This window comes from Pleurodeles waltl, chromosome 5 (assembly GCF_031143425.1).
Source record: "Pleurodeles waltl isolate 20211129_DDA chromosome 5, aPleWal1.hap1.20221129, whole genome shotgun sequence".
NCBI lineage: Eukaryota > Metazoa > Chordata > Amphibia > Caudata > Salamandridae > Pleurodeles > Pleurodeles waltl.
The window spans coordinates 1,498,982,827-1,499,009,648 of record NC_090444.1 but is presented as its reverse complement, the minus strand read 5'-3'; the positions used below and the strand labels follow the sequence as shown (position 1 = coordinate 1,499,009,648).

At 44.0% G+C, this 26,822-nt stretch overlaps 1 protein-coding gene across 3 annotated transcripts in view; it reads left to right on the top strand.

The window, feature by feature from the left end:
- Window positions 1–26,822, top strand: part of MLIP (muscular LMNA interacting protein) — a 1,731,317-nt gene that overhangs the window by 1,298,291 nt on the left and 406,204 nt on the right. For all 3 annotated transcript variants that reach the window (XM_069235789.1, XM_069235787.1, XM_069235788.1), the window contains one exon: window positions 24,529–24,654. In XM_069235789.1, coding sequence (XP_069091890.1) covers window positions 24,529–24,618 — 90 coding nt within the window. In that variant the 3' untranslated portion in view covers window positions 24,619–24,654. The remainder of the gene's footprint in view (window positions 1–24,528; window positions 24,655–26,822) is intronic.

The window sequence follows — 26,822 nt, the reverse complement described above, 5'->3', positions numbered from 1 at the left end:
GGCGCTCCGTACTCCGAGTATTTGAAATTACCATTGTGTTGTTTGATAAGCCTTAGATTCTCTTTGTTTTGCCTTCATATGTCTATGCAAGTGAGCGTTATAGACAAACAATGATATATGTGGTGATCTGATGATGGTAAATGACACAGTAAATATATTGGCATTACATCATGAGCTGTGTATGTATACCGTTTGAGTCAACTGAGGATGTTGGTAGCAATGTGTAAAGTCCCACTGATCACTCAGCCTAGATCTGGCCTTAGCAAACTGTGGTATGACAACAAAGTAAATCTCATAGAGCCATTCAGAGGGCCACACAGCCCTAAACTCACATTTAAGATGGGCACAGAATGTACTGTCATGCCTGGAAGTGATGGAATTATGATGAGATCATCTAGGGTCTGTATGCTATGCCTGCAGAGGGCAAGGCCTGCCAAAGCCTTTTCACAACATGGGACATAGCCCATGCAGGTGCACAGTAACTGTGGCCATGCAATTGACGCACCGGGCCCACTCACTGTAGAACTTCAGATCCTTGGATGTTGCCAAAATGTCTTCAGAAGCACGATTTGCCCTGAATGCTTTTACTTTGACTACATTAGGAATGTGGATTGAGGTAACCACCTGACTTGGTACTCATTTCCATTAACCCTCATTGTCAATGTGCAATAAAGACTTCTGACAGGCCCCTTACTCTCACCGGTCTATTGCCATCTTTCCATAAGTCATGTTTGTACAGTGCAGGTGTAGTGCACAAGTAACAAACACACAGTGCATATAGTTGGTTAATTCGGGTAAATCACAACATGTGAATAACTAGCTTTGTAACTTGCAACCAATCCCACCAAACATACCTTGCTATGTTGGATGTCATCTCTGTCAGAGTGCCGCATATGGTAACACGTGTCTCCCATGATACCAGTACATACCACACAAACCCACTAAGAGGTGGTATGAGATTCCATTAGGTAGACAACATGTTGACACATCCACAGAGATGAAGCTTTCAGCGACAACCATGCCAGTCCTTTCATTGTCACCTAAGTCTTAGGGTGTAGTCAGTTACGTGGTAGTTGTCTCTATGAACCGTATGCAGTGAGTCATTGTGACTGGATGTTGAGGTGTCTGTAAAATGATGCACAAGTAGTTAACCCTTCAGAAGGTCCCAATGGTGTGTTGTGTGTCATTGTGGCTCTCATCACAGTATAGGTTGCTTGGGCCTGGGCTACATGGGCTGGACTACATGATGTCAGTGGGCTTGCTTACTCAGTGTAGACCATGACCGGGGTTGTAGATAGACATCAAATGACTCCAAAAGTGTGTGTTTGTGTCTCTGTACTCATTACCATGGATGCTGTACACATGCAGTGTGTGGCCAATTACAAAATGTGTGTGCTAGGTGTTTCCAAGAGGTGTATTAGACAACCAGTCAACATTAAAACAATGAAATCGTGATCTCTTTATTTGTCTATTGCATCCATTTAGGTCATCGCCCATCAGAAGCACGGGATTTGGAGAGCCATCGCCCGAAAGGTGTGGACAAAGAGGGTCTATCGTCAGAGGAGTGTACATGGTTGGAAAAAGTGGGAAGACCTGAAACGCTGGACCCGAAAGATTGTGGAGGTTGAGCTCGAGTTGTCCTCCCAATATGGGCGTGGTGCATGCCTGACCCTGACCCACTGATGGCTTGCATACTGGCGGTGGTCTACCCAGAGCTTGATGGGCATTTAAGGGAAGCAGAACAGCTACAAGGCTGTGAGTCCTGAGCTGAATCCTGCCTGTTTCATTGCCAGGTTGATGAGTTAGAGGCAGCCATCTCCCATGAATACTGGAGATAGCCCATGTGCGATTCACAAGATGAGTTGTTGTTTTTGTAGATATGGTGGTCGGTGCATGCTGATATGCCTCACCTATTGTCTGAGTGGCCAGGGACACAAAAGAGTACAGTCCACTACCAATATACTCTCTTGGGCAGACACATGGCTGAGCTCAGTGGTCAATTATCTCATGTTGTTTCATAATGCAGTGTCATTTGTACCCAACAGTCCCTTTGTCTTCAGTGTGTCATCCCCAACATAAAACAACATGAGGTAATAGATCATTATACTCAGCCATGTGTCTGCTCAAGTGAACATATAAACATATGTACCAAACAGGCCACTTGTTTTCAGGGTGTCGAGTGCTGGTGCCTCACTACTGTCTGTCATATGCTGGTGGCCATCATACATATGACATGGCATACCCCATCCTTTGTGTGCAGACAGTGAGTAATACTTTACCTTGGTAAGTAGTGAATGTACAGTTACATGATTTGGGTGACATCACTGTTGGCAACAATATTGCTGCTAACATGTTAGTATGTGTACCTTGCACTTTTGTAGTATCATTTCCACCACTCTTTCATACATGTTCTACCTGTCTTTATGGGATGATGTCTGGTTCCATCACATATGTGTGCATGGCAAAATCAATTTGAAAATATTTGTGTATTGTGGGTATACAGTTCCTGTGGTACCACAGACAAGAGTGTGTCAACATTGTTTGTTGGGTCACACATACCCTAAGCAGTTACCCCATGCAATTTCTCATGAACAATTGCAGGTGCAATGATGGACATGACAGGCAGACCTACAGTACTTACTCACAATGTGCATTTCCATGCCATTAATATGTAATCATTTTGATACAGGTTTGGCACAATTATTGTAGGTTCCTCACCTGACTGTTGACATGCATCAATGAGTGTCATGCAGAAATGTTAGAATCATATGTGAGTGTGTACACTCAGTAATCAAATGGAACCTGCGTTTGCATGACAAACAGATACAGTGATGTGCCTTCCCACTGAGAATCATGTTAAAAACCCTCTTCAGATAATAGGGATTCCCTGAGCCAGAAAATTCAATGGACTATTGGCTTTTAGTTATGCAATGTTACAAGGGTGTTCTCAGCAGCACAAAGGTGTTTTCCCTAGGCCTATTTGATTCATTTTTCTGTGGATATTTCTGTACAAATCTCCAAGACATTTTGAAAAGATTGTCTCCATTGTACATGTCAGTGCAAGATGTGTCATCTAGCAAAGCGACATTAGTACAACTTCCATGAAACTATGCAGACAATGTACATAATGTAAAGTAAACATTGGTGAGTTTTTACAGTATAACATGGATGTGTCTATGTCACCTTCTTCCTGTTACTTTAATTCCTAAGACAACATGGCCAGATTATTTTCCCCAACAATTCCTCTTGGTGTGGTATTGTGTTTTTTGCATATGCTGATTGCAGGACATTATGATGAATCAGTGAGGATGAAGTTGTCATTGCCAAAATAGTTGATACCAACAGGTTAGTGAAAGGTGCTACAAGAGCCAAACCATTCAAGGTGACAAGGTCTCCTACTTGATCATTGGGTATTGGATAATGTCACTCATGCAATTGAAGTTGTATGTGAATCTGAATTTCCTGTGTACAAATGTTTACAGTTCATGTAGAATGCATGCATGTGGTGTAGCAAAGGTAGGAGGCACTTTAGAGGACATGGTGGCTGGTGGGTACTGTACATTTTGGTAATGTTTTGTGAACAAAGCTGCTGTTCAAGTGTGTTGAGGCACATGGAATGACTCTATTTGTATTTGTGATTTTAGCATCATCTTAGGCAAGTGGAAGAGATGGGGGCCGACATAAGTGGAGAAGCAGCTGGCCACTATACCTCCAATCATGAGACAACAGACATGGAGTGACCCAGTTTCCCAAAGGGTGAGGGGAGTGCCATCGAAGACACAGGCTCCACATCATTATCTTCAGAGTCGACCTCCAGTGAACACTCCCTAGTGGTGGTGGAACACTCAGCACCTGCTCCTGTTCCATTCAGGTCTGCCACCCCCAGATCCATCTCCACTCTCCCTGTTCTCCCCACCCAGTTGGCTGGCCCACTCCTTCAAGAAGGTAGCTGTCTCCTTTGTGCCAGGTACCTCACCTCCTGCCCCTATTACCCTTGCTGCCCTGAGTGAGAAGTCTATTGATCTCCTGAGCAACATCTCTGTGGGTCAGACTGCCATTTGAATGTCATCCAGGTGCAGGGAACCCAGCTCCAACAGGTAGTTGTGTACCTGGAAGGCATTCATAGTACTATGTCTGCCCTATAGCGATCTTTTCAGGTTCTGGCCTCCTCTCTCATGGCAGCCTTCCACCCCCCAGAATCCTCTCCCACCACCTTCCTCTTCCCCATCCAATTTCCCTATTCCCACAACTGTCCAAAGCACACTAACACATACACATGCACGCACCTCAACAGCCACAAGCAGAACCCATGAAAAGAAGCACCACAAAACACACATGCACACAAGCACTCAAGTCACTCACCCCACTCACAACCACCACCACATCCACCATACCCCAGGTACCACCTCTACCCATATCGACACAGCCAACACTCTCACCATGTCCCCTGGCACCTTCCTAACACCCACAGACCCAGCCACCACTCATCCCATCTCCCAGACACCACCCCAACACACACCGACACAGCCACCACTCTCACCATACCCACAGATACAACCCCACCACCCACAGGCCCAGCCACCACTCACCCCATACCCCCAAATACCACTCTAACAAAACAGACACACCGACCACATCCACTATACCTTAGATACAACCCCAGCACACACACACACACTCACCACTTCCACCTTAGCCATCACATCCACATACCAGCCCATCAGGAAATGCAAACACCCACACTTCCACATGTAACAGACACCAACAAAACACAAACATACTTCAGACACACATGTAACTAGCATCAACACACAAAGCCACAGCAGACACAAGCACTTCATCAAACTCTCAACCTCTAATCCCTCCTGTATACCCTCCCCATTTTCCCAAGGAAAGTTTACCTGTTTGGCCTTGCCCATACCACTGTGTTATCCCCCCAAACCCAAAAGTACCCTGCCCACAACCCAACGCATCCTTTCCACGTCTACGGCCTCCCTGGTGACACCTGCCACCCCTGGACCCAGACATACTCCACCCACACCCAAGGAGAAACGCACCTTTCCCAAAGTGAAGCCCACCCCTCCGAAAACCAAACCCACCCATACTAAACTTGACCTCACCCCACCCAAGTGTGATGATTAAGGTGCCTGGACTGCCCATTCAATTAGATGCCCCTTCCTGTGCAAGTTCCTGTGGCAGTGATTAATGAGGCATGTTTTGGGGCACTGCAGTGTGCTATGCACATGTTTTCATGGACTGATCATTGGCCTTTACACCATTTTTGGGGTTTTGTCAATAACGTTCATTTGGTTGTTGTGCTAAACATTCGTCCTGCCATTACATTTTCGATGCTCATGCATAATTTGTGATGTAGGACTGCAGTTGTAATTGTTTAACCCTGATTGATGATCCCTTTGACGTATTGGTAAAGATCCGGCTTTAGAACCAGTGCTGGAGTCATCAAGGACGTGGGGAGATGTTTGGTTGATGAATGTGTTGGGATCTAATCCAATTAGGGTGGCACTGCATTAGGTTTAGGTGTTGTTTCATATGGTACGTATTTCATCTTGGCTTGGCCATTGTCAACATCTATTGGGTTTCATTTCTCCCACTGATATAAATTGGACACTTGTATCATGTGTGCAGGCTAGACGATTGTTTCTCCACACATGGCGTGTGTTCAATAGTACTACCTTCCAATACCATTGAATGGACATGTGTGCACTTTGATGCTTGTACCTTACACCTACTTCAACTGTGTGATGCATGCTGTTACTGTTGCATTTGCTGTCTAGACTTGCACTTGCACTTTTGTCACATGGGCATGACACTTGGTAATGCTAGTGGTTGCCCCTGATATTCATCAGGCCACAGTTCCTGTGAAAATAGTGGTTTAGATGCATGTGCAAAGTGGAATGTGTCTCAGGACAGCAGCCTTCCTGGTCTCCACTGATGCCATCATACCTATTGTGCAGGGATTGTTTACATTGTGTGGTTTGGATTTTTGTTACACAAGTTATTCTGCATCCCATTTACCTTACATTCTCTTGCAATGTGAGTCCATTACAAAGATGTTGCAAATGAGGTGTGTTTGGGTTCACTGACACATTCATACAGAGGTATCCATTATGTTATGACAGGCCATGGCATGTAAACAATGTGAGGGTTACTTCAATTTGTAGGTGTGCGATTTGTGAGGATATGCTATTGTGTGACACAATGTTATGAACACGTCACTATCCCTGTAACTGGGATGTGCACAACTTCAAAGTTTTGTAGTGTGTGGCAGTGCAGTGTCAGTGACCTTGCCAAAGAGTGTACCATGGGGCTGTGATTGTGACTTATGTAGTGTACGACTCTGAACCAGGGCACAGACGATCTACTGGACCACGGAGCACAGCCCACATACCAGGTCAGTTGCAGCCCGTTGAGTTGCTGTATAGTGTAGGGAACGGGTAGGTGTTTGGCTTACCATCGGTTGCATCCACAGCACCGTCAATTTTGTGCACCTTCGAGCAGCACAAGTAGAGACAGGACATTTTGATGGGCTCCATGGTGGCACTGGGGATGTGAGGCTGCCTAAAGTTAAGTTTCAGCCTTATATGCCCCCGTTTCCAGAGTTCAGTAAGCAACATTGTGATTGGGACGGCGGTTGCACTGGTGGTCCGCCCTTCGATAGCTGCATTGGGCTATCTCTCTAACATGGCAGTCAGGATTTGCTGAAGGGGTGAACAAGACCGGGGCAGTCTTTCATCTATGTAACCACATGTATCGTATTACAGCGGTCAGACCACTTACACTGCGGTGGTCGGACTGGCCGTCGCAATGGTCGTCTTGTGACTGTCAAACTGGTAATCAGGCCCTAAGCCATTTGTTATTCACAAGCGCCTCTTCTGTAGTTCACTGGTACTGCAACACTCTCCTTATATAAAATAATGGAGGTAAGGACTTAGAATAAATTTACATAGGAAGTAATGTTAAAATAAACTAAATTATTTCTACTGTTTAAATAAATATATTCTACATAGTTTTGAGAAAAAATATAAATAAAACATAATTTATATTGTATTTTAAAATGCTTGAAGATGCTTTCGTAATTTTAAAGTCTAATGTAACAATAATTTAAAGCAGTTAACATCGTTTTAAATAATTCCATACATCACTTTTAATAATTTATAATAGATAATGAAAAGTATCATGTTTTACTTTAGGTGTTTTTTTTTTTTAAACAAGTAAACGTCATAAAAATATTTTTTATTTTATTTTAATAAATTCTAAATAATTACATTTGTAATGCGCACATGTTATTCAGTTCCTTTTCAAGTTATTAAGAATGTAACATTAAATATAGTGTTTTACACTTAAAGAATATATCAAATTAATTAATATTTAAAATATAAATATTTTTCATAATGTGTTTAAAAGTTTAATTAACTTTTACACTACTGTCTATGCTGTCCATTATAGAGATCTATGCCACAACTGTGGAGTCCTCTTCAATTGTGTCAAATATGGGATTGTTTACATTGTGTGCTTTGGATGTTTGTTACACAAATTATTCTGCATCCCATTTACCCTACATTCTCTTGCAATGTGGATTATATGTGTGAGTCCATTACAAAGTTGTTGCAAACAAGGTGCATTTGGGTTCAATCACACATTCATACAGATGTATCCATTATGTTATGACAGTCCATGGCATGTGAACAATGTGAGGGTTACTTCAATTTGTAGGTGTGAGATATGTGAGGATATGCTGTTGTGTAACAAAATGTTATGAACACATCACTGTCCCTGTAACTGGGATGTGCACACCTTCAAAGTTTTGTAGTGTGTGGCAGTGCAGTGTTAGTGACCTGGCCAAAGAGGACACCATGGGGCTGTGATTGTGAACTATGTAGCGTACGACGACTCTGAACCAGGGCACAGACAATCTACTGGACCACGGAGCACAGCCCACATACCAGGTCAGTGGCCCGTCGAGTTGTTGTATAGGGTAGGGAACGGGTAGGTGTTTGGCTTACCATCGGTTGTATCCAAAACACTGTCAGTTTTGTGCACCATCGAGCAGCACAAGTAGAGACAGGACATGTAGGATGGGCTCCAGGGTAGCACTGGGTGTGTGAGGCTGCCTAAAGTTAAGTTTCAGCCTTAAATGCCCCCGTTTCTGCCAGTTCAAATGTCATGGTTGGCCCGTTTCTGCCAGTTCAAATGTCATGGTTGGCCCACCACGGTCACATCAGCAGCTAGCAACATTGTGATTGGGACGGTGGTTCAACTGGTGGTCTTCCCCTTGATAGCTGCATTGGGCTATCTTTCTAACATGGCAGTCAGGATTTGCTGGAGGTGTGAGCAAGACCGGGGCAGTCTTTCTTCTTTGTAACCACATGTATCGTATTACAGCGGTCAGACCACTTACACTGCGGTGGTCGGACTGTGGCCGTCGCAATGGTCGTCTTGTGACTGTCAGACTGGTAATCAGGCCCTAAGCCATTTGTTATTCACAAGCTCCCCTTCTGTAGTTACTAAAAGTAGTCATAAATGTACCCCACCTCAGAGCTGAAGTACGCCTAACACTGCACATGGTCATTCACTGTTACTGCAACACTCTCCTATATAAAATAATGGAGGTAAGGACTTAGAATAAATTTACATAGGAAGTAATGTTAAAATAAATTAAATTATTTCTACTGTTTAAATAAATATATTCTATGTAGTGTTGAGAAAAAATATAAATAAAACATAATTTATATTGTATTTTAAAATACTTGAAGATGCTTTCAGAATTTTAAAGTCTAATGTAAAAATAATTTAAAGCAGTTAACATAGTTTTAAATAATTCCATACATCACTTTTAATAGTTTATAATAGATAATGAAAAGTATCATGTTTTACTTTAGGTGGTATTTTTTTAAACAAGTAAACTTCAGAAATATATTTTTTATTTTATTTTAATACATTCTAAATAATTACATTTTTAATGCACACATGTTATTAAGTTCCTTGTCAAGTTATTAAGAATGTAACATTAAATATAGTGTTCTATACTTAAAGAATATATCAAATGAATTAATATTTAAAATATAAATATTTTTCATAATGTGTTTACAAGTTTAATTAACTTTTACACTACTGTCTATGCTTTCCATTATGGAGATTTATGCCACAACTGTGGAGTCTTCTTCAAATGTGTCAAATATGGTTATAAAGTCAAAACTAGTAGTACTTTTATGGCCATATTCAACATTTTTACTGACTCCAACCCCTATTTAAGGAAGTGAGTACATTTAAGTCTCCACCTTAGAGTAAATTTACACTTGTGAATGGTGAATGTCCAAAAGTAGTAAAGTTACTGAAAAGTGTATGAGTAAAATTACTTGTAGTAATTTAGTAAACCTAAAATGTAGGTTGTCCTTTGTGAGTAAGCCACTTAGCATTCATATGAAATATGTGAGAACTGCTGCTTTAACATATTTCAGCTTGTGCTGTAGATTTGATGACAGTAAAATGCACCTGAGTGCAATAACCAGCTAAAGAAAATATATATGCATCATTAATAGTACAATTATCATACTGATTGAAAAGACAATTCAGCATTATTTTCTTTGATCTAAAATACCAAGAACACACAGTATATGAATTATTAAGTCATATGTTAACTTATTAAATTCCAGCTATTTTGAGTTTCTGAATTATGTTCCAGTTTCCATTTAATTCAAGGACCAGGCACTCCATTTAAAGCCAAAAGATAAGAGGCCAGAGTCATGACTTAACCACCAAACATGGTGGCCAGAACTAAATCCCTGTCTGACAAACTATGTGACTGGGAGGCTGCAGAGGTGTGTGCTTCCCCACCAAATTGAGTCAGCAACCTTAGCCCCCATGTGCAGCAGCAGCCTTGCTGAGTCTTGTTTACTAGTGTGGCTGTGATGAGCAGAGGAGTTGACCGTTCCTGTGTCCCCCATCCCATCTCTTCTTTTACCACTTGGGACTGCCTGCAGGGTTGTGCGATATCAGCAGTGAGAGTGATCCAGAAAGGCGTTGCCCCAGATACAGAGATTTAGGGTCCTGTACACCTTCTTGCTTTGGACCTCCTCGCTGGGCCTTTCCTTTGAATGTGCCCCGCTGGAGAAGCTCTCTGCTTCTGGTCTGCTCTGGTGATCCCTTCGGAGGTGGAGGGGTAGCGGGGGGGTGCAGCTTCTCTGGATTGCCTGTCTTTTCTGAGCCACTGTGAGAGACATGTGATTTAGGCAACTTTGGACCCCCCTTTTGTACCTCTACATTTGCTCCTGGATGGTCCTGGGGGTCCTTGGGGTCCTTCCTCCTGTACTCTTCCTCCTTTCTTCCTGTCCTTGATGTTTGTGTATGGTCCTGCTACACGGAGGCAGCCTCAGAGTGCTAATTGTTCATGCTGCCCCACTTATCGAGCTGTGGTCAGGCTGGTCAAAGGCGGTGGTGCATTGCTAGAGAGACATGGTAGACACCAAGATTGTTGCGGTGGGAAGCAGTGTCACTCTACTGCATCAGAACCTATTGAAAGCCATTGAGCAGATCACAGAGGCAGAAACCAGAGTATTGGGTGTGAGGATCCCGTCCTCATGCTTCAACAGACAATGACTAGACTCATGACTGTGACCAGTTAACAGGTGGCAAAGCAGAGTCTGTCAAAACAATCTATGATTTATAGGTTTCCCAGAGGGATGTTAGGGCATATACCTGGAGCACTTTTTGGACCAATGGCTCAGATCCCTTATGCCCCCTGAGGCTCTGGCTCCATGTTTTATCATCAAACACATTCATAGGGTGTGAGAAAGTAGCCTCTTTCTAGCCTTGTTACCCCCACTTTTGGCCTGTTTATGAGTGTATGTCAGGGTGTTTTCACTGTCTCACTGGTATCCTGCTAGCCAGGGCCCAGTGCTCATAGTGAAAACCCTATGTTTTCAGTATGTTTGTTATGTGTCACTGGGACACTGCTAGTCAGGACCCCAGTGCTCATAAGTTTGTGACCTATAGGTATGTGTTCCCTGTGTGATGCCTAACTGTCTCACTGAGGCTCTGCTAACCAGAACCTCAGTGGTTATGCTCTCTCTTTACAAATTGTCACTAACAGGCTAGTGACCAATTTTACCAATTTACATTGGCATACTGGAACACCCTTATAATTCCCTAGTATATGGTACTGAGGTACCCAGGGTATTGGGGTTCCAGGAGATCCCTATGGGCTGCAGCATTTCTTTTGCCACCCATAGGGAGCTCTGACAAATACTACACAGGCCTGCCACTGCAGCCTGAGTGAAATAATGCACACATTATTTCACAGCCATTTTTCACTGCACTTAAGTAACTTATAAGTCACCTATATGTCTATCCTTTACCTGGTAAAGGTTAGGTGCAAAGTTACTTAGTGTGAGGGCACCCTGGCACTAGCCAAGGTGCCCCCACATTGCTCAGAGCCAATTCCCCGGACTTTGTGAGTGCGGGGACACCATTACACGCGTGCACTACATATAGGTCACTACCTATATGTAGCTTCACAATGGTAACTCCGAATATGGCCATGTAACATGTCTATGATCATGGAATTGCCCCCTCTATGCCATCCTGGCATAGTTGGCACAATCCCATGATCCCAGTGGTCTGTAGCACAGACCCTGGGACTGCCAAACTGCCTTTCCCGGGGTTTCACTGCAGCTGCTGCTGCTGCCAACCCCTCAGACAGGTTTCTGCCCTCCTGGGGTCCAGCCAGGCTTGGCCCAGGATGGCAGAAAAAGGACTTCCTCTGAGAGAGGGTGTTACACACTCTCCCTTTGGAAAATGGTGTGAAGGCAGGGGAGGAGTAGCCTCCCCCAGCCTCTGGAAATGCTTTCATGGGCACACATGGTGCCCATTTCTGCATAAGCCAGTCTACACCAGTTCAGGGACCCCTCAGCCCTGCTCTGGCGCGAAACTGGACAAAGGAAAGGGGAGTGACCACTCCCCTGACCTGCACCTCCCCTGGGAGGTGCCCAGAGCTCCTCCAGTGTGCTCCAGACCTCTGCCATCTTGGAAACAGAGGTGCTGCTGGCACACTGGACTGCTCTGAGTGGCCAGTGCCAGCAGGTGACGTCAGAGACTCCTTCTGATAGGCTCCTTCAGGTGTTGCTAGCCTATCCTCTCTCCTAAGTAGCCAAACCCTCTTTTCTGGCTATTTAGGGTCTCTGTCTCTGGGGATTCCTTAGATAACGAATGCAAGAGCTCATCCGAGTTCCTCTGCATCTCTCTCTTCACCTTCTGCCAAGGAATCGACTGCTGACCGCGCTGGAAGCCAGCAAAACTGCAACAAAGTAGCGAAGACGACTACTGCAACTCTGTAACACTGATCCTGCCGCCTTCTCGACTGCTTTCCTGGTGGTGCATGCTGTGGGGGTAGTCTGTCTCCTCTCTGCACTAGAAGCTCCGAAGAAATCTCCCGTGGGTCGACGGAATCGTCCCCCTGCAACCGCAGGCACCAAAGAACTGCATCACCGGTACCCTGGGTCTCCTCTCAGCATGACAAGCGAGGTCCCTTGAATCCAGCAACTCTATCCAAGTGACTCCCACAGCCCAGTGACTCTTCAGTCCAAGTTTGGTGGAGGTAAGCCCTTGCCTCCCCACGCCAGACTGCATTGCTGGGAACCGCGACTTTTGCAGCTACTCCGGCCTCCGTGCACTTCCGGCGGAAATCCTTTGTGCACAGTCCAGCCTGGGTCCACGGCACTCTAACCTGCATTGCACGACCTCCTAAGTTGTTCTCAGGCGACGTGGGACTCCTTTGTGCGACTTCGGGTGAGCACCGTTTCACGCATCCTTGTAGTGCCTGTTTCTGGCACTTCTGTGGGTGCTGCCTGCTGCTGAGAGGGCTCCTTGTCTTGCTCGATGCCCCCTCTGTCCCCAGACGCAATTGGCGACATCCTGGTCCCTTCTGGGCCACAGCAGCACCCAAAAACCCTAACCGCACGATTTGCAACTAGCAAGGCTTGTTGGCGGTCTTTCTTCAGGAAAACACTTCTGCAGATTTCTCCACGGCGTGGGAGATCCGTCCTCCAAAGGAGAAGTTCCTAGCCCTTGTCGTTCCTGCAGAATCTCCAGCTTCTACTGTCCAGTAGCAGCTTCTTTGCACCCACAGCTGGCATTTCCTGGGCATCTGCCCATGACTTGCTTGTGACTTTTGGACTTGGTCCCCTTGTTCCACAGGTACCCTCGTTTGGAAATCCATTGTTGTTGCATTGCTGATCTGTGTCTTTCCTGCAGAATTCCCCTATCATGACTTCTATGTCCTTTGGGGAACTTTAGTGCACTTTGCACTCACTTTTCAGGGTCTTGGGGTGGGCTATTTTTCTAACCCTTACTATTTTCTAATAGTCCCAGCGACCCTCCACAAGGTCACATAGGTTTGGGGTCCATTCGTGGTTCGCATTCCACTTTTGGAGTATATGGTTTGTGTTGCCCCTATCCCTATGTGTCTCCATTGCATCCTATTGTAACTATACATTGTTTGCACTGTTTTCTAATACTATTACTGCATATTTTGGTATTGTGTACATATATCTTGTGTATATTTGCTATCCTCATACTGAGGGTACTCACTGAGATACTTTTGGCATATTGTCATAAAAATAAAGTACCTTTATTTTTAGTATATCTGTGTATTGTGTTTTCTTATGATATTGTGCATATGACACTAGTGGTACTGTAGGAGCTTCACTCGTCTCCTAGTTCAGCCTAAGCTGCTCTGCTAAGCTACCATTATCTATCAGCCTATGCTGCTAGACACCCTATACACTAATAAGGGATAACTGGGCCTGGTGCAAGGTGTAAGTACCCCTTGGTACTCACTACAAGCCAGTCCAGCCTCCTACATAGGGCTTAGCCCCAGCCTCTCATTGCAAAACTCTTGAACTTCATGGACAGGGAAGCAATCCTTAAACACGCCTGGATGCAAGACAAAGTCATGTTCCACTCCCAAGCCATCATTATCTTTCTGAACTATACTAGGGTTGTGCAGCAACTGCAATCCTTTTTAGCAGCCAAAAAATGGCTTTGTGATTAAACATTCAGTACATGTTTATATACCTAGCTACTCTGAAAGTGATGTATTGCTCAAAAACCTTCCTTTTTTTAGATGCCAGAGGAGGTTTTCCAATGGGCAGATGCAGGAGTCCACCGTATGCCACATACTCCTCCATGAAAAGTCTTAGACATGTCTCAGGGTAAAAGACCCATCAGATTCTCCAACAGTCTGGTGGAAAGACAAAACAGGTCATGTTCCTCCTGGAGAAACTCTTGAAAAGATGAGGCCCCCATGGCCAGGGAGGCAAATCTCTCTGCAGCTCCGATACCGACTACCGTGCCTATCCCTTGATGTCATAAGTGATTGATGGCTCCAGACATTGCCCCTCATGAGCCTTTCCGGTGGAGAAAGACTTTAATGGCTTTGAGACAGTTATGGTGGTGTAGTTTGCCTCCCTTGTTGTATACCCTCCTGCTGAGAGGGACTACTGTGACTTAGAGAGTGGTGGTGGCCTTTTAGTGTCATGGAGATCATTGGGATGGGCTTTGTGGGGTTCCCAGTTGAGATGCCTGGCCTGCAACAGATACTTCCTGCTCTTGATGTTTGGGGTGGGGAGTGCTGGGGAGATGTTCTTTATTATGTTTTGTAGATCCACTGCGCATTGTCCATGACCCGGCTGTTGACCATCCTCTTTATCCCCTTGTCTATCCCAGTGTACCATGAGTGGTCATCCAATCAAGGATATAGGCGATCAGATCCATGTAGTATCCTGGAACGTGAATGGTATGCTTGATAAAATTAAAAGGGGTGCTGTCCTGAAAAGTACTCAGAGGTTAAGGGCTGATGCCCTGTTCCTGCACAAGACTCATCTTATGGGTAGCAAGGTCCCATGTCCGAATAGGTTCGGCCGTACACAAGTATTTCAATCTGGGTTAGAGGGGAACAGGTATCCTGATTAATGATTGTGTTCCCTTCCAGCATGTTATGTCCTGGATGCATTTGAAGGGCAGGTACACGGCTGGATTGGAGGCAGCTGGGCCTCCGGCAGTAACTGCACTAGCATACTATGCTGGAGAAGGTCCTAGTAGGTGGCCCAAGCCATACATATGAATCTGGAGGCAAGTCTAGTAAAATACTACATAGACTGTGCCAAAAAGCCTGGCATTCCTCCTCAATTCTCTTACTGAGTGGCCCAGCCAGTTCCCTGTGTGCAAAGCCTATATAGGTGGCCTTTAGCTTTGCCCCTTTTTTTGAGAGGTTGTATACTCAGAGGGAGGTTCTGTCACAGGATCAGACATAGAGATTTGTGGCAGACCTCCCTCACAGTACCCTCATCCTGTTGGACAGCAACTTACTGGAGGGAGACCTTACGGTGGAGGAATTGTTATTAGCCCTGGCAGAGCCACATTCTGGGAAGGCCCTAGGGCCCATTGGCTTTCCTTGTGCATTCTTTAAACCATATATATCTAAGCTCCCAGAACACATATTGGCAGTGATCCACTGTGCTGTTGACCACTCAGCTCTGCCCCTGGACAGATGGTATGCAGAGATAGTGGTACTATTTAAGCTCAATCAGCCTGCAGAGGACCACCTCTCCCATCATATGATCTATCCCTTGAACCTAGAAGTGAAAGTCCTGGTGAAATCATTGACAGACCACTTTTTGAAGTTGGTCCTGACCTTGTAAACCCAGAACAGGCTGGGTTTGAGCCCCATCGGTCTGCCTGGCATAATGTCAGGCACCTATTTAACATGCTGGGTCTGACAGGCAGATTGAGGGGAGACCAGTGGCGGTCCCCATTGCTTATATTGACAAGGCATTAGGCTTAGTGAGTTAGGAGTACTTCTTTGCTCTCCTTCTGTGCCTCAATTTTGCCCACAAACTTCTCTCATATGTCAAGCTGCTGTACACAGACCTGGTGTTGACAATGCATGTGGCTGGTGGTCTATCAGACTCATTTCTTGTCAGGTGTGGTCTGTTTTACCCCTTCCCATGACAGGAAGACCATCATAAATATGTATCCTTACCCCACTTCTCATTTCAGCTTCAAATTTTCCTGTGTAACATCACAAGACAGTGGTTTTGGAAAATCAATTTGAGCCTTTGTAACTTCCTGTGGGATGGCAATATCCCCATATTGCTCCCGACAAATGTTTCAAGACTACTAACTATGAGGGCATCACAGCCGCTGACATTGAGACATACTACTGAGCCTCACATTTACTGATCATTAATGATTGATGGCACGACTTCCACGGTGATCCTGCATTTATATTCAAGAGGTGGGCTATGAGGGACACCCCTCTTCTCTTATTTCTATATGGTGGTCGCAGTCTTAAAGGCCCTCCTCTGGTGACCAAGGTGGCTTTCAACCTCTGGAGATACACTTCTAGCAGATGGGCTGGTGGAGAGACTGATGGCATTGAAACCGCTATGGCAGTGCCATGCCCTGTTACAGGTAGCCAGATTGGAGGGATATCAGAGATCACACCTGATTGGGATTTCTACTCTGGGTAATGGCATGAGTGGGATCACCCTCAAATCATTTCAGACTTTGCAATCTGAGTATGAGCTTCACTGCAGTCATTTACATCAATACTTACAGTTACGCCATGCATTTACCCCATATATAACTGAATAAACTCCATTAATATAATCCACTAGCGGGCAAGCTTCTCTCAGGAGACCTGGGAGATCATTAGGTCTCCAAGATCTACCAGACTCTCATCTCCAACCAACCACAAATATTCCTTGCCTTGCGGAGGGTATGGGAAGCTAATTTTGGAGAACTTGATGATGAGGACTGGACTGAGGCTAGGGGAGCACCTAGAGCAGAAGGTATTGTGGCCAGGCTCAGACTGATGCAGCTTAAGTATCTTCACAGGACATACCTCATGCGACATTGGCTGTGGAAGATGGGGGTTATTGCTTCCCCTATTTGCCTCCAATGTGCTAACAAAGAGGGCACATTCCTACATGTTATGTGTGCCTATCCTGTCTTGGATTCATTTGGGCACAGAGTGACTTTTTGCCTGGGTAGGATCATGGCTGGACTGTCCCAGTGATCTCAGACTTAATCTCTTACACTGCACACTGGATGGTAACCGGTACAAACTAATGCTGCTCTTTTTGGGGCAGACCCTTGCAAACGTGACGTAATGAGGGAATGGAAAGCAGCAACTCCCCCTTCCGTGGTGGAGTGGAAAAGGGGGTAGATCATTGAATGGGTTTCAAGATAGCGGTGTACAGGGCATGGGGTTGCCCACAGAAGCTTAGATGTGGCAAGCATGGATGGAATAACAGGTTATTGTGTTGGAGTCCCTTCACCCTATGTTACGAATGTTGGCTGGTGAAATTTGAACCATGGATTGATGCGCATATGGGACAGGTGAAGGTGATTATTGCTTATTTCATTGTTGTCACACTTACAGACCGCTAGTTGGGCTGGTGGGGGGTTCTACCTTCAGGGATTTGCATTTTATGTTTAAATTTATGTTTATTGTGTATTCGCTTACAGGGCCATGTTCCTGAGTAAAAAATAATAAAATCTGTTTTTAAAAAAAAGATAACAGACTTAACATTGCTTTTGAACTCTTTCAGGTAAACATACAGAAAAGGCCAGTTGTGGCCTACCTGTAACAGTTTCTATTTAGATATTCTGCATCTCAGCTCACAAAAGTTTCTTTCACACATTGTTTGATTGCATACTAATTGTTTCGTATATTAGCATTCTATGTATTTCTTAATAATGCCTGATAGGGAACATTACACTTTTTATCAAATTACTGAGCACCTGACCAAACCATACTAAACCATGCCAGGATTTTGGTCTCATCTGGCACAGATATACAAAAAATATTGAGGTTGCAAACCATGCACTGAAATGCTGTGAATCCAATCTCATTTCATGATCTGACCAGCGTACCAAAACGTGTGTTTGCAAAATAAGGATTTGCAGGGGGTTGCAGAATGACCCGCAAATTAAAATTCATGTAATATTCACCTTGCATCTCCCTCCTATTGGCTACCTACACAGAAATAACATCTTCGTAAAGGAAATGGGGCTCCTTTAAGAACTTTTAAAACAAGATAAGAAACTTAAAGACGTAAAATTGTCATGCATCGGCCATTTCACAGTGTCAGTTTGTTCACAAGCCAGGGGAGCATCGCCCCCCACCCACTGTGGAGCTGCACAGGAAAAAATAAAATGACAATATAAAGATTTAATTGCCATTTTATTTTTATGATTTGCACACTGCGGCAGCCCGGGCCCAGTGACATGTGGGGCGTGTCTTTGCTGCCAACTGGCATCATGGAGGACTGAAGCAGGGCTGTCTTTATTCTGCTAAAGTGAAATGCGCACTTCGAAGGTCTCCACTCAGCTGTCCTAGACAGCTGGGTGGAGGCCAAGCACAGGCCTCCAGAGCTTGAAGGAGTGTCTAGTCAGCTCACACCATCAAATCCAGGTGCTCTCCCATGCTGGCTAAGAGCATAAGAGCAGTGTCTGGATTGGTAAGGAGAGCTCTTTGTGCATTGGACAGCAGGAGAAGACTGAGAGGGATGTACAGCCTGTGGGTAACTACCATTTTATTTCATTTTATTTTAAATATGTAATGCACGTAAGTGTAGTGGCAGTGTTTTATTTTTTAGTTAGTGGGTATGCTTTTAGTTAGGATTTTGGAAGGAGAGGGTACTTTATTTTGGGTTTTTGGAGGGAGGAGTGGCTTACTTTGGGGTTTTGGAGAGGGGGTGTTTTATTTTATTCCTGGGAAGTGATGGGGCACTTCACTCACCCCACTACCGTCAAAGAGTTCCAAAGACCCCAGGAGCCAGGAATGCTAGACTGATTCAATCAATCAATATACTTCAAATCCTTCTAAGAAATAAATGATTCTCCCTGCCTTCTATATATGACCTGATATTGAGAGCAGAAACCAGGGCTTGCTTTTTGAGGAAGGTTGAGTCCAGCCACTTCAAGAAAGTTAAGTTTAAGCTATTGCAGGCTGCATATAAGATCTGGGGCGGGTCAAATTAAAGCTAGGAAATGGGTGGTATAGCTAATATACTGCTCTCTGGCACACCTTAACCTTTCCAGCCATATTTCACAATAACTATTTTCCTAAGTGGGAAGCGGTATGAGTTGAGAGGCTAGAGGATCTATTTATATAAAACCAGATGAAGGGCTTGATTTAAAGTTTGGCGGATGGGGTATACTCTGTCAAAAACGTGACAGACATTCTGTTTGCATGTTAGATCTGGCATCCTTGGCGTGGTCTCCCCTGTCTTTTTTGCCTCCGCTTCCCAGGTTTTGACTGTGTGCTGGACTCAGTTTTTACTGTTTTACTGGGCACTGCTGACCAGTGCTAAAGTGCAAGAGTTCCCTGTACAAAATGTGTGTGTAATTGGCTTTCCCATGATTTGCACATTTGATTTACTAGTGAGTCCCTAGTAAAGGAGTAAAGTGCACTAGAGGTGCCCAGGGTCTGTAAATCAAATGCTACTAGTGGGCCTGCAGCACTGGTTGTGCCACCCACATGAGTAGCCCTGTAAACATGTCTCAGACCTGCCACTGCAGTGTCTGTGTGGGCAGTCTTGCACTGCCAATTGGACCTGGCAAGTGCTTCAACTTGCTGGGACCAAAACTTGCCTTTTTATAGATGTAAGGCACCCCTAAGGCTTGCCCTAGGTAGCCCAATGGGCAGGGTGCAGTGTATGTTAAAGGTGGGACATGTACTGATGTATTTTACATTTCCTAACAGTGAAATACTGCTAAATTCAGTTTTCACTGTTGCAAGGCCTATCTCTCTCATAGGTTAACATGGGTGCTGCCTTTAAACAACTTTTAAGTGCAGATTCCCTTTGGGAGCAGATGGACAAGTTGAGTTTGGTGTCTCCGAACTCACAATTTCAAAATACATCTTTTGGTAAAGTTGTTTTTTAAATTGTGAGTTTGAAAATGCCACTTTTTGAAAGTGGGCATTTTCCTGCTTAAACCATTCTGTGACTGTTTGTGGATTCCCTGTCTGGGTCAGACTGACAGTTGGGCTGTTTGTGAGTCCCCTCTAGATAGTGAGACAAAGGGAGCTGGGGTGTAGCCCGCATAGCCTGATGGGCCATCTGAGCTAGAGTGGAGGGAGTAGTGGTCACTTACACCTGCCCTCACACAATGCAGTCTCCAACCCCCTGGTGTGTGCCTGGGGCCTGGTCTGGGCAAGGGAGGATCTTGTGAACAACATTGACTTTCCTTTGAAGTTTACCTACTTCAAAGGCAGAAAGTGTCTTTAGCATTGGACCCAAAACCCCAGACTTTTTGATTACTTCTGGGATCAAGAGGAAGCTCTGCCAAGGAGAAGGGATGAAAAGCTAAGGAGAACTGCTGCCCCTGCCTGTGAATGTGCTTTGTTGGGCTACCCTACAGTTGCTGTTTCTGCCTGCGAAAGGGGACAAAGATTGGAATCCTGCTTGAGAAGAATCTCCAAGGGCTTGAACTGAGCTTGCCTCCTGTTTTGAAGTCTCAGGGCCATCAAAGACTTCCTCTGTGACCACCTGGACTCTCTGCTGAGACTCCTACCCTGCCAAGTGGTGTCCTATCCAGTCCATGGGCCCTTGAGAACTGAACTTGGCAGAACAAGGACTGAAATCCCCGCACAGAACACCATGCAGGGACATTTTTGATGCACCACCTCCTGAAAAATGACACACCACCAGCTTTGCCTCTAAGATTGATGCTCCACCTGCATCGCAGCTGGGAGATCGACGAATCGCAGCTGGGGTGAAGTGACGCAACACCCTCTTGTGACTGCTGTTAACAACGCAAACCCTGCGTAATGCAGTTTTCCATCACCGTGCAGCCAGATTTCACAGAAATCAGCACTGGGTGTCAAAAGTCAAAGCAAGCCTGTGTGGATTCAAGGTGCCTGTCTGGAAATCGACGCATTGCTCTCTTGCGGGAGAGAAAAACTACGCATGGTCTCGTTTGCGAGTGAGATATTGACACATTGCTGACGCAAACAAGGGACTTTGTGTAGCAGCAAAATTCCATTGTTTTCTATGGAGTAAGAACCATGGCCCTCATTATGAACTTGGCGGGAAAACCCGCCTAGTTCAGCGCTGGCGGTCAACAAAAGCCCGCCAGCGCAGAAGACCCAGCCGGACACATTATGTACATTCAGCTGGGCGGGGCCTGTACATTGACGCCGATTCCACATGGAGCCGGTGGCAATGTAGCAGTGTGGCGGGTGCAGCAGCACCCATCACGCATGTCACTGCCCGTAAGTCAGGCAGTGACATGCGCAACGGGCTGTGCCGGATTTGACACGAATCATTGCTGGTCATCAAAAGTCAATGCAAGCCTTTAAGGATCTGAGGTGCCCGTCTGGAAATTGATGAAGTGCTCTCTTGCAGGAGAGAAAAATGACGCAGCACCTACCCGACCGGAGAAGAAAGTGAGAAATCGACGCATCACTGACTTTTTTGATGTACACTCGCTTGTGAGTCTCTTCGATACAAACCAGGTATTTTGTGTAACAGTAAGACTTATTCTTTTGAAAATTCATATGTTGACTTCTGTATGTTGGATTTTTGTTGTTTAGGTCTTATTTTATTTAGGTAAATATTACCTAATTTTCTAAACTGGTGTGGTGTCCATTTTGTAGTGCTTTGGTACAAATACTTTACACATTGCTTTAGAGTTAAACCTGCTCATGCCAAGCTACCAAGGGAGTGTGTGGGGGTTAACTAGGTGTGTTTCTCCTTTTCCCTGAGTGACAAATACTTTACACATTGCTTCAGAGTTAAACCTGCTCATGCCAAGCTACCAAGGGGGTGTGTGGGGGTTAACTAGGTGTGTTTCTCCTTTTCCCTGAGTGAGGGTCCTTGCTTGGACAGGGGGGTAACCTGGCTGCCAACATAAGATCCTATTTCTAACACCGCTGTATTAGGGTTCCATTGCACTCTATAGATACTGTCATATGGCGGACAGCAAATCCATCACATTTGTAATTGAGTAAACCGTCTTTAAACTTCTAGATGAGGCTTGAAATCATTTGAGGAACTACAAGTTGAGTTTGGGCTTGAGAAAAGGAATTTCTTCAACTATCTCCAGATAAGGGGCTTTGTGCTGAAAATGGATAGGAAGGTTATGACAAAGAAGAGCGTACTATTATTGGACCGGATGGGTCATAATGGGGGTTGCAATATAAGGTGCATTTATAATGGACTAACTGGATTAATGCTAGATGATTTGGATAAGCCAAAATAAAACTGGGATAGGAGGCTGGGGTTCAAGAGAACAAGTTTTCTGGAATCACTGGAGATGGGGTCAGGGTATTTTTATCAGAGGGCCTGAAGGCCCATCATTATAAGACCCTGTTTAACCTTTATTATATGCCATGTAAAATAGCCGGCTGGGGGGAAAGACCTGAGGCAAGCTGCCCCCGGTATTTAGGAGGTAGATTTAGGACATGTTTTGTAGTTCTGTAAAGTTGGAATATTTTAAGGAAGGGATCACCTGTTTTTAAGGTCATCTCTTCAAATTCAGATTTCACTGATGCTTCCGCTAATGCTTTTGGGTATAGACAAGAGGCCATTGAAGAGCAGGGGAAATCAATACCAACACTTTTTTTGTGGTCATGACGGTTATACACATATGTATTGCCACAGCATAGTTCAGACTCCTCAATTGTCACCAATAGATAGGTAGGTTACTTTCCATGTTTCATCTCGAGATAACCTGTATCAGTGCAGGGTTGGGAGGCGAGGAAGAGAGGAGCCCAGGTGTGGGCACCAGTTGCTGAGTAGGTGGCGAGAATGGATTTTAGTGACACTAATTAATCTTATGGATGTGTGAAATGGGGGAATAATGATGATCGCTTTTGAAAGGGGATTTGCTGTTAAATGTTTATTCAGAACTCATCAGCTAATTAAATTAGAGGTATGCACATGACTTAATAAGCAGTATTTGGGGGTAACAAAAAATTAATTTGGAGAATTATATAAGGATGTCATGATCAAGAAATTATTATATTTGTAAATTGTATTGGATGTATGTTCCTCTTGGAAAATGAATTAAAAAAAGGAAAAAAAACTAAATGAGTCTTGTGGTTCATCAATCCCTCAGATTAGACATGCACTAAAATGGTGTTAGTATGCTGCAATTGCTGATCTGCAACTCTAAGGGGTTTCTTGCTTCATGTATTTCAAATTAAGTAAAGGTGTTCAAGGTCATTCTAGTTTATGTCATTAGATTGACAAATGCTACGTCATTTAATCTGTACATAAAATACCTCTTGTTTCTGTAATTATTAAGTTTTTGTTTCACATCCTAATGCTGCTCCTACTATGACAAAGTGGAACTCAAAATGGATGGTATATGTGAAATGGTTTATTTACGTTTCTGATTTAGCTCACTTGGATCATCATTATCTAATTGATTGGCAAATTCCAAAATTGAAACCTTACAATTCTGTGCAATTTAAAAAAAAATGTTCATGTGACACTTAAAGTTCTTGCTAGGGGTAGGTGGTAAACTCCGCTTCTCTCGTGGAGTTCGCAGTGTTTGGCCCACTCCGCACTCTGTTTGGAACGCAGAGATCAGGATAAACTTTGGACAACTGCCTTGAAGAGGAGTTTTTTGTTACACGCATCTCTCCAGCCTTAAATTGGCGAGCAAGAAAAGCCTCCTAGCGTGCTTTCCCATCACAGTGGTTGTGGCGGGTCACTATCGCTCGCATTGAAAAAACTACTGCTCACATTAGGAAAGCTGTCCTACAAGTAGAAAATCTACTCGTGCTGCAGAAAGCAGTAGCACCCTCTGGCATGCCGAGTGGTGCCGTTCATGCTGATTTTACAGCGCAGGACGGCCTCCCGGAGCTAAAAATCAGCATGAACAAACAGCACAACGCATCAGAATTCTGCCACGAGTTTCGCTCAGCCTTGGAGTACATTGCATTCATATCTTGCTTATTAAAAGGCAAACAACGTGAACATGTTATTATAAGCATAACATGAAAATTATGACTTTTTTCCAAAACTTACGAATTCTGACAGAGGGCAGACAATGTGACGTGCGTGTCAGATTGTTGCCAGTCAGGTTCACAGAAAGCTGTGTGCCTGAAAGCTGGAAATCCAGACCTGAATATACACTTCCACAATAGTCATCCTCAATCAGCATTAAATATTTTTACATTTTTTTCATTTTTCCCGGAACGATTCCTTTCCAGACATTCCTTGACAATGTGCTGGACATTGCTATGTTAAAATGAGCATTACGAATGCAGCTGTCTTAATGTGATTATATGCTATGCTATAAAGTATGAACTTTTTTTCTTTGGCATGACCTCTGATTAATTCTTGGAATATAGTGAGGCTACTGAAAACCCATCGAGAGCCCTGAAATTCTTACATCTAATGCCAATAAAGAAATGTACACTTCACGGGAATACACTGAGCTTCGACTTGTTATTCATGCTGTCTTTCGTTTTCCCATGTTCAAACGCAGACACAGCCTGGAGTGATTCGTCCTTTACGTGTAAAGCCAACGATACTACTGAAAAGAGAAGAAAGCTATTACATAAATCCTTACCAATAGTCCACAGATATCGGAGGAGAGGCAAACCCTGAGCCGGTATGTGATTTTCACAAATATTTGTTGACTGTGCTCCTAATTTTTCCCTTCTGTCAGAGTGGTGCCCTGCTGCGTCGAATCCTGTCGTAGTCACATCTTCCGGTATAATACACATTTACTCTCATTCCAATGAATTTTAGAAGGGAGAATCGCCTGTTCTGTCACAGAACTTTGCTTTTATGAATAATGATTCCCAGTAAGCTGAACAAATCACTGTAATGGAAATGTCAGTTCAAATTAAAGAAACCCTTTGTCAGGGCTCTGATGAGAAAAATTGTACATCAGTTCCTGGCTGTGTGTATGCTTAAAACGCTTCTAGGGATTTGCATTAGAAGTGACTTACCAAAGAATAAGCAGTTCAGGGACAGCACGATATTCTGATACTGGCCCACTACCTAGGGATCCCAATATAAACAAGCATTGGCAAAGCAAATTCGCCAGTCTTTTAGGAAGTGAACGATGTCTTCTATGATGAGAAAGTTTACGATAAAGAATGAGTCAAAGGGTGAATGAACAGATCTACGACTGAGTGTATAAATGGATAAGAAGAGCACCGAGACAGGAGAATAGGTGTGTCAGTGAAGGAAATTATGATTGAAGTGCATGATGGATGGAAGAATTGGACTTGTCCAAAAGGTGAACAAAGGGTGGGGACATTGGCTGCCTCCAACACCAATAAACCAGACACAATAGGCCTGAGTTTCTTAAACCATTGGACCAGTAACCCATCAAATATTGTTACAACCCAACACATCTACTCAATGGCTACTCGCAGTATGCCAGAAACTACCAGCATTATGCCGAGACCATCATTGTGCTCTAACTGGCCACCATTATATCCATCTACTTGGACAAATAGATATTTGCGGGAAGTATTGTCCAGAAAAGATAGATTCTTGGCATTTCCCACCTATGTGCCAGGTATATAACAAATTTCCCAATTGTCATATGCCATTAAACAGTTGCATGCATTCTTGGCATCAAAACAAAGATTCAAATGTATCTCCTGCTAGTCCATGATAAGCTCATTAGGAAGATCAATCATCTCCACATTTCCTGGCTGCAGATTATAGCTCACAGTAGTAGCTGCAGATACTGGCACGTTGAGGTAGAAGTTCTGCATTGAACTGATTACTAATGCAAAATGTTATTTTAACAGGATAATAGGGAGAAACAGAGGAGTCGACAGGAGACAATAGAGAGAAAAAGAAAGGCCGAAAAAGAATAAGAGACAGAGAGAGAGAGCGGGGAGGGAAGAGAGACTTGGGATGAGAGAGGAATACTCTGTCCCATACGTTTCATCTACGAAAGTGAGAATCCCAACGTTTCCTACAAATCCGTATACGAAATATCGTTATACACGTGATATAATTTAGTGAGGCCCCGTTCAGTTTTTCTATAACAATCACTTCACTTCAAACTTACCAAAGTTCTGAACAGAACTTGAATTTCGTGACCCTGTCCTGCTCTTTGTCTTTCTACATCTTCAGCAGTGCACAAAAGATAAAATATAATTTCCTGAGTTCCAGGGGTTACGGCGAGAAGGGGTGTGAACACAGTTACAGGCCTGAACAAATATTTGTTCAACTGTAACACTGAAAGAGACAACGAAGGAGAGAGGAATGCTACACATTCACTTGGGTATTCTTGCCAAAGGTTGCAGAGACTGACCGGTCCTCCGTTTCGAGTGTTTCGCATCTGAATGTTCGAATCAAGATTTGCCTTTTGTAAATTTCCATTCACATACATTAGGCATATTGGGCTTAATTCACTTTAAAAAAACACTTGCAAAGGAGAGGCTTCTGTTTAAACGCCTCACATACGTATATATTCGTGGAAATGCCCAAATTGAGGTGCTTCTCAAAACACATTCAAACAAGAGTGTTTCAAAGAATATTTGCACACATTTCCCATTTTGCTTTCTCACATTTGTGCAAAGGGGATGAATTTAAGCTATGTCTAGAACAATGTCAGGACATCTTGATTCACACATTTTCAAGGGAAATTGCGACTGGACCATAACTACACAGTGGAGACTGGCACTCTTTAATTACCATTAAAGCGTTAAAAAAATAATAAAAAAGTCATATCACGTCATGTTATGTAATGTTAAGTTATGTTATGGTATGTTATGTTGGAAATTCTAAATTGCATTGGTGCCCATAGAG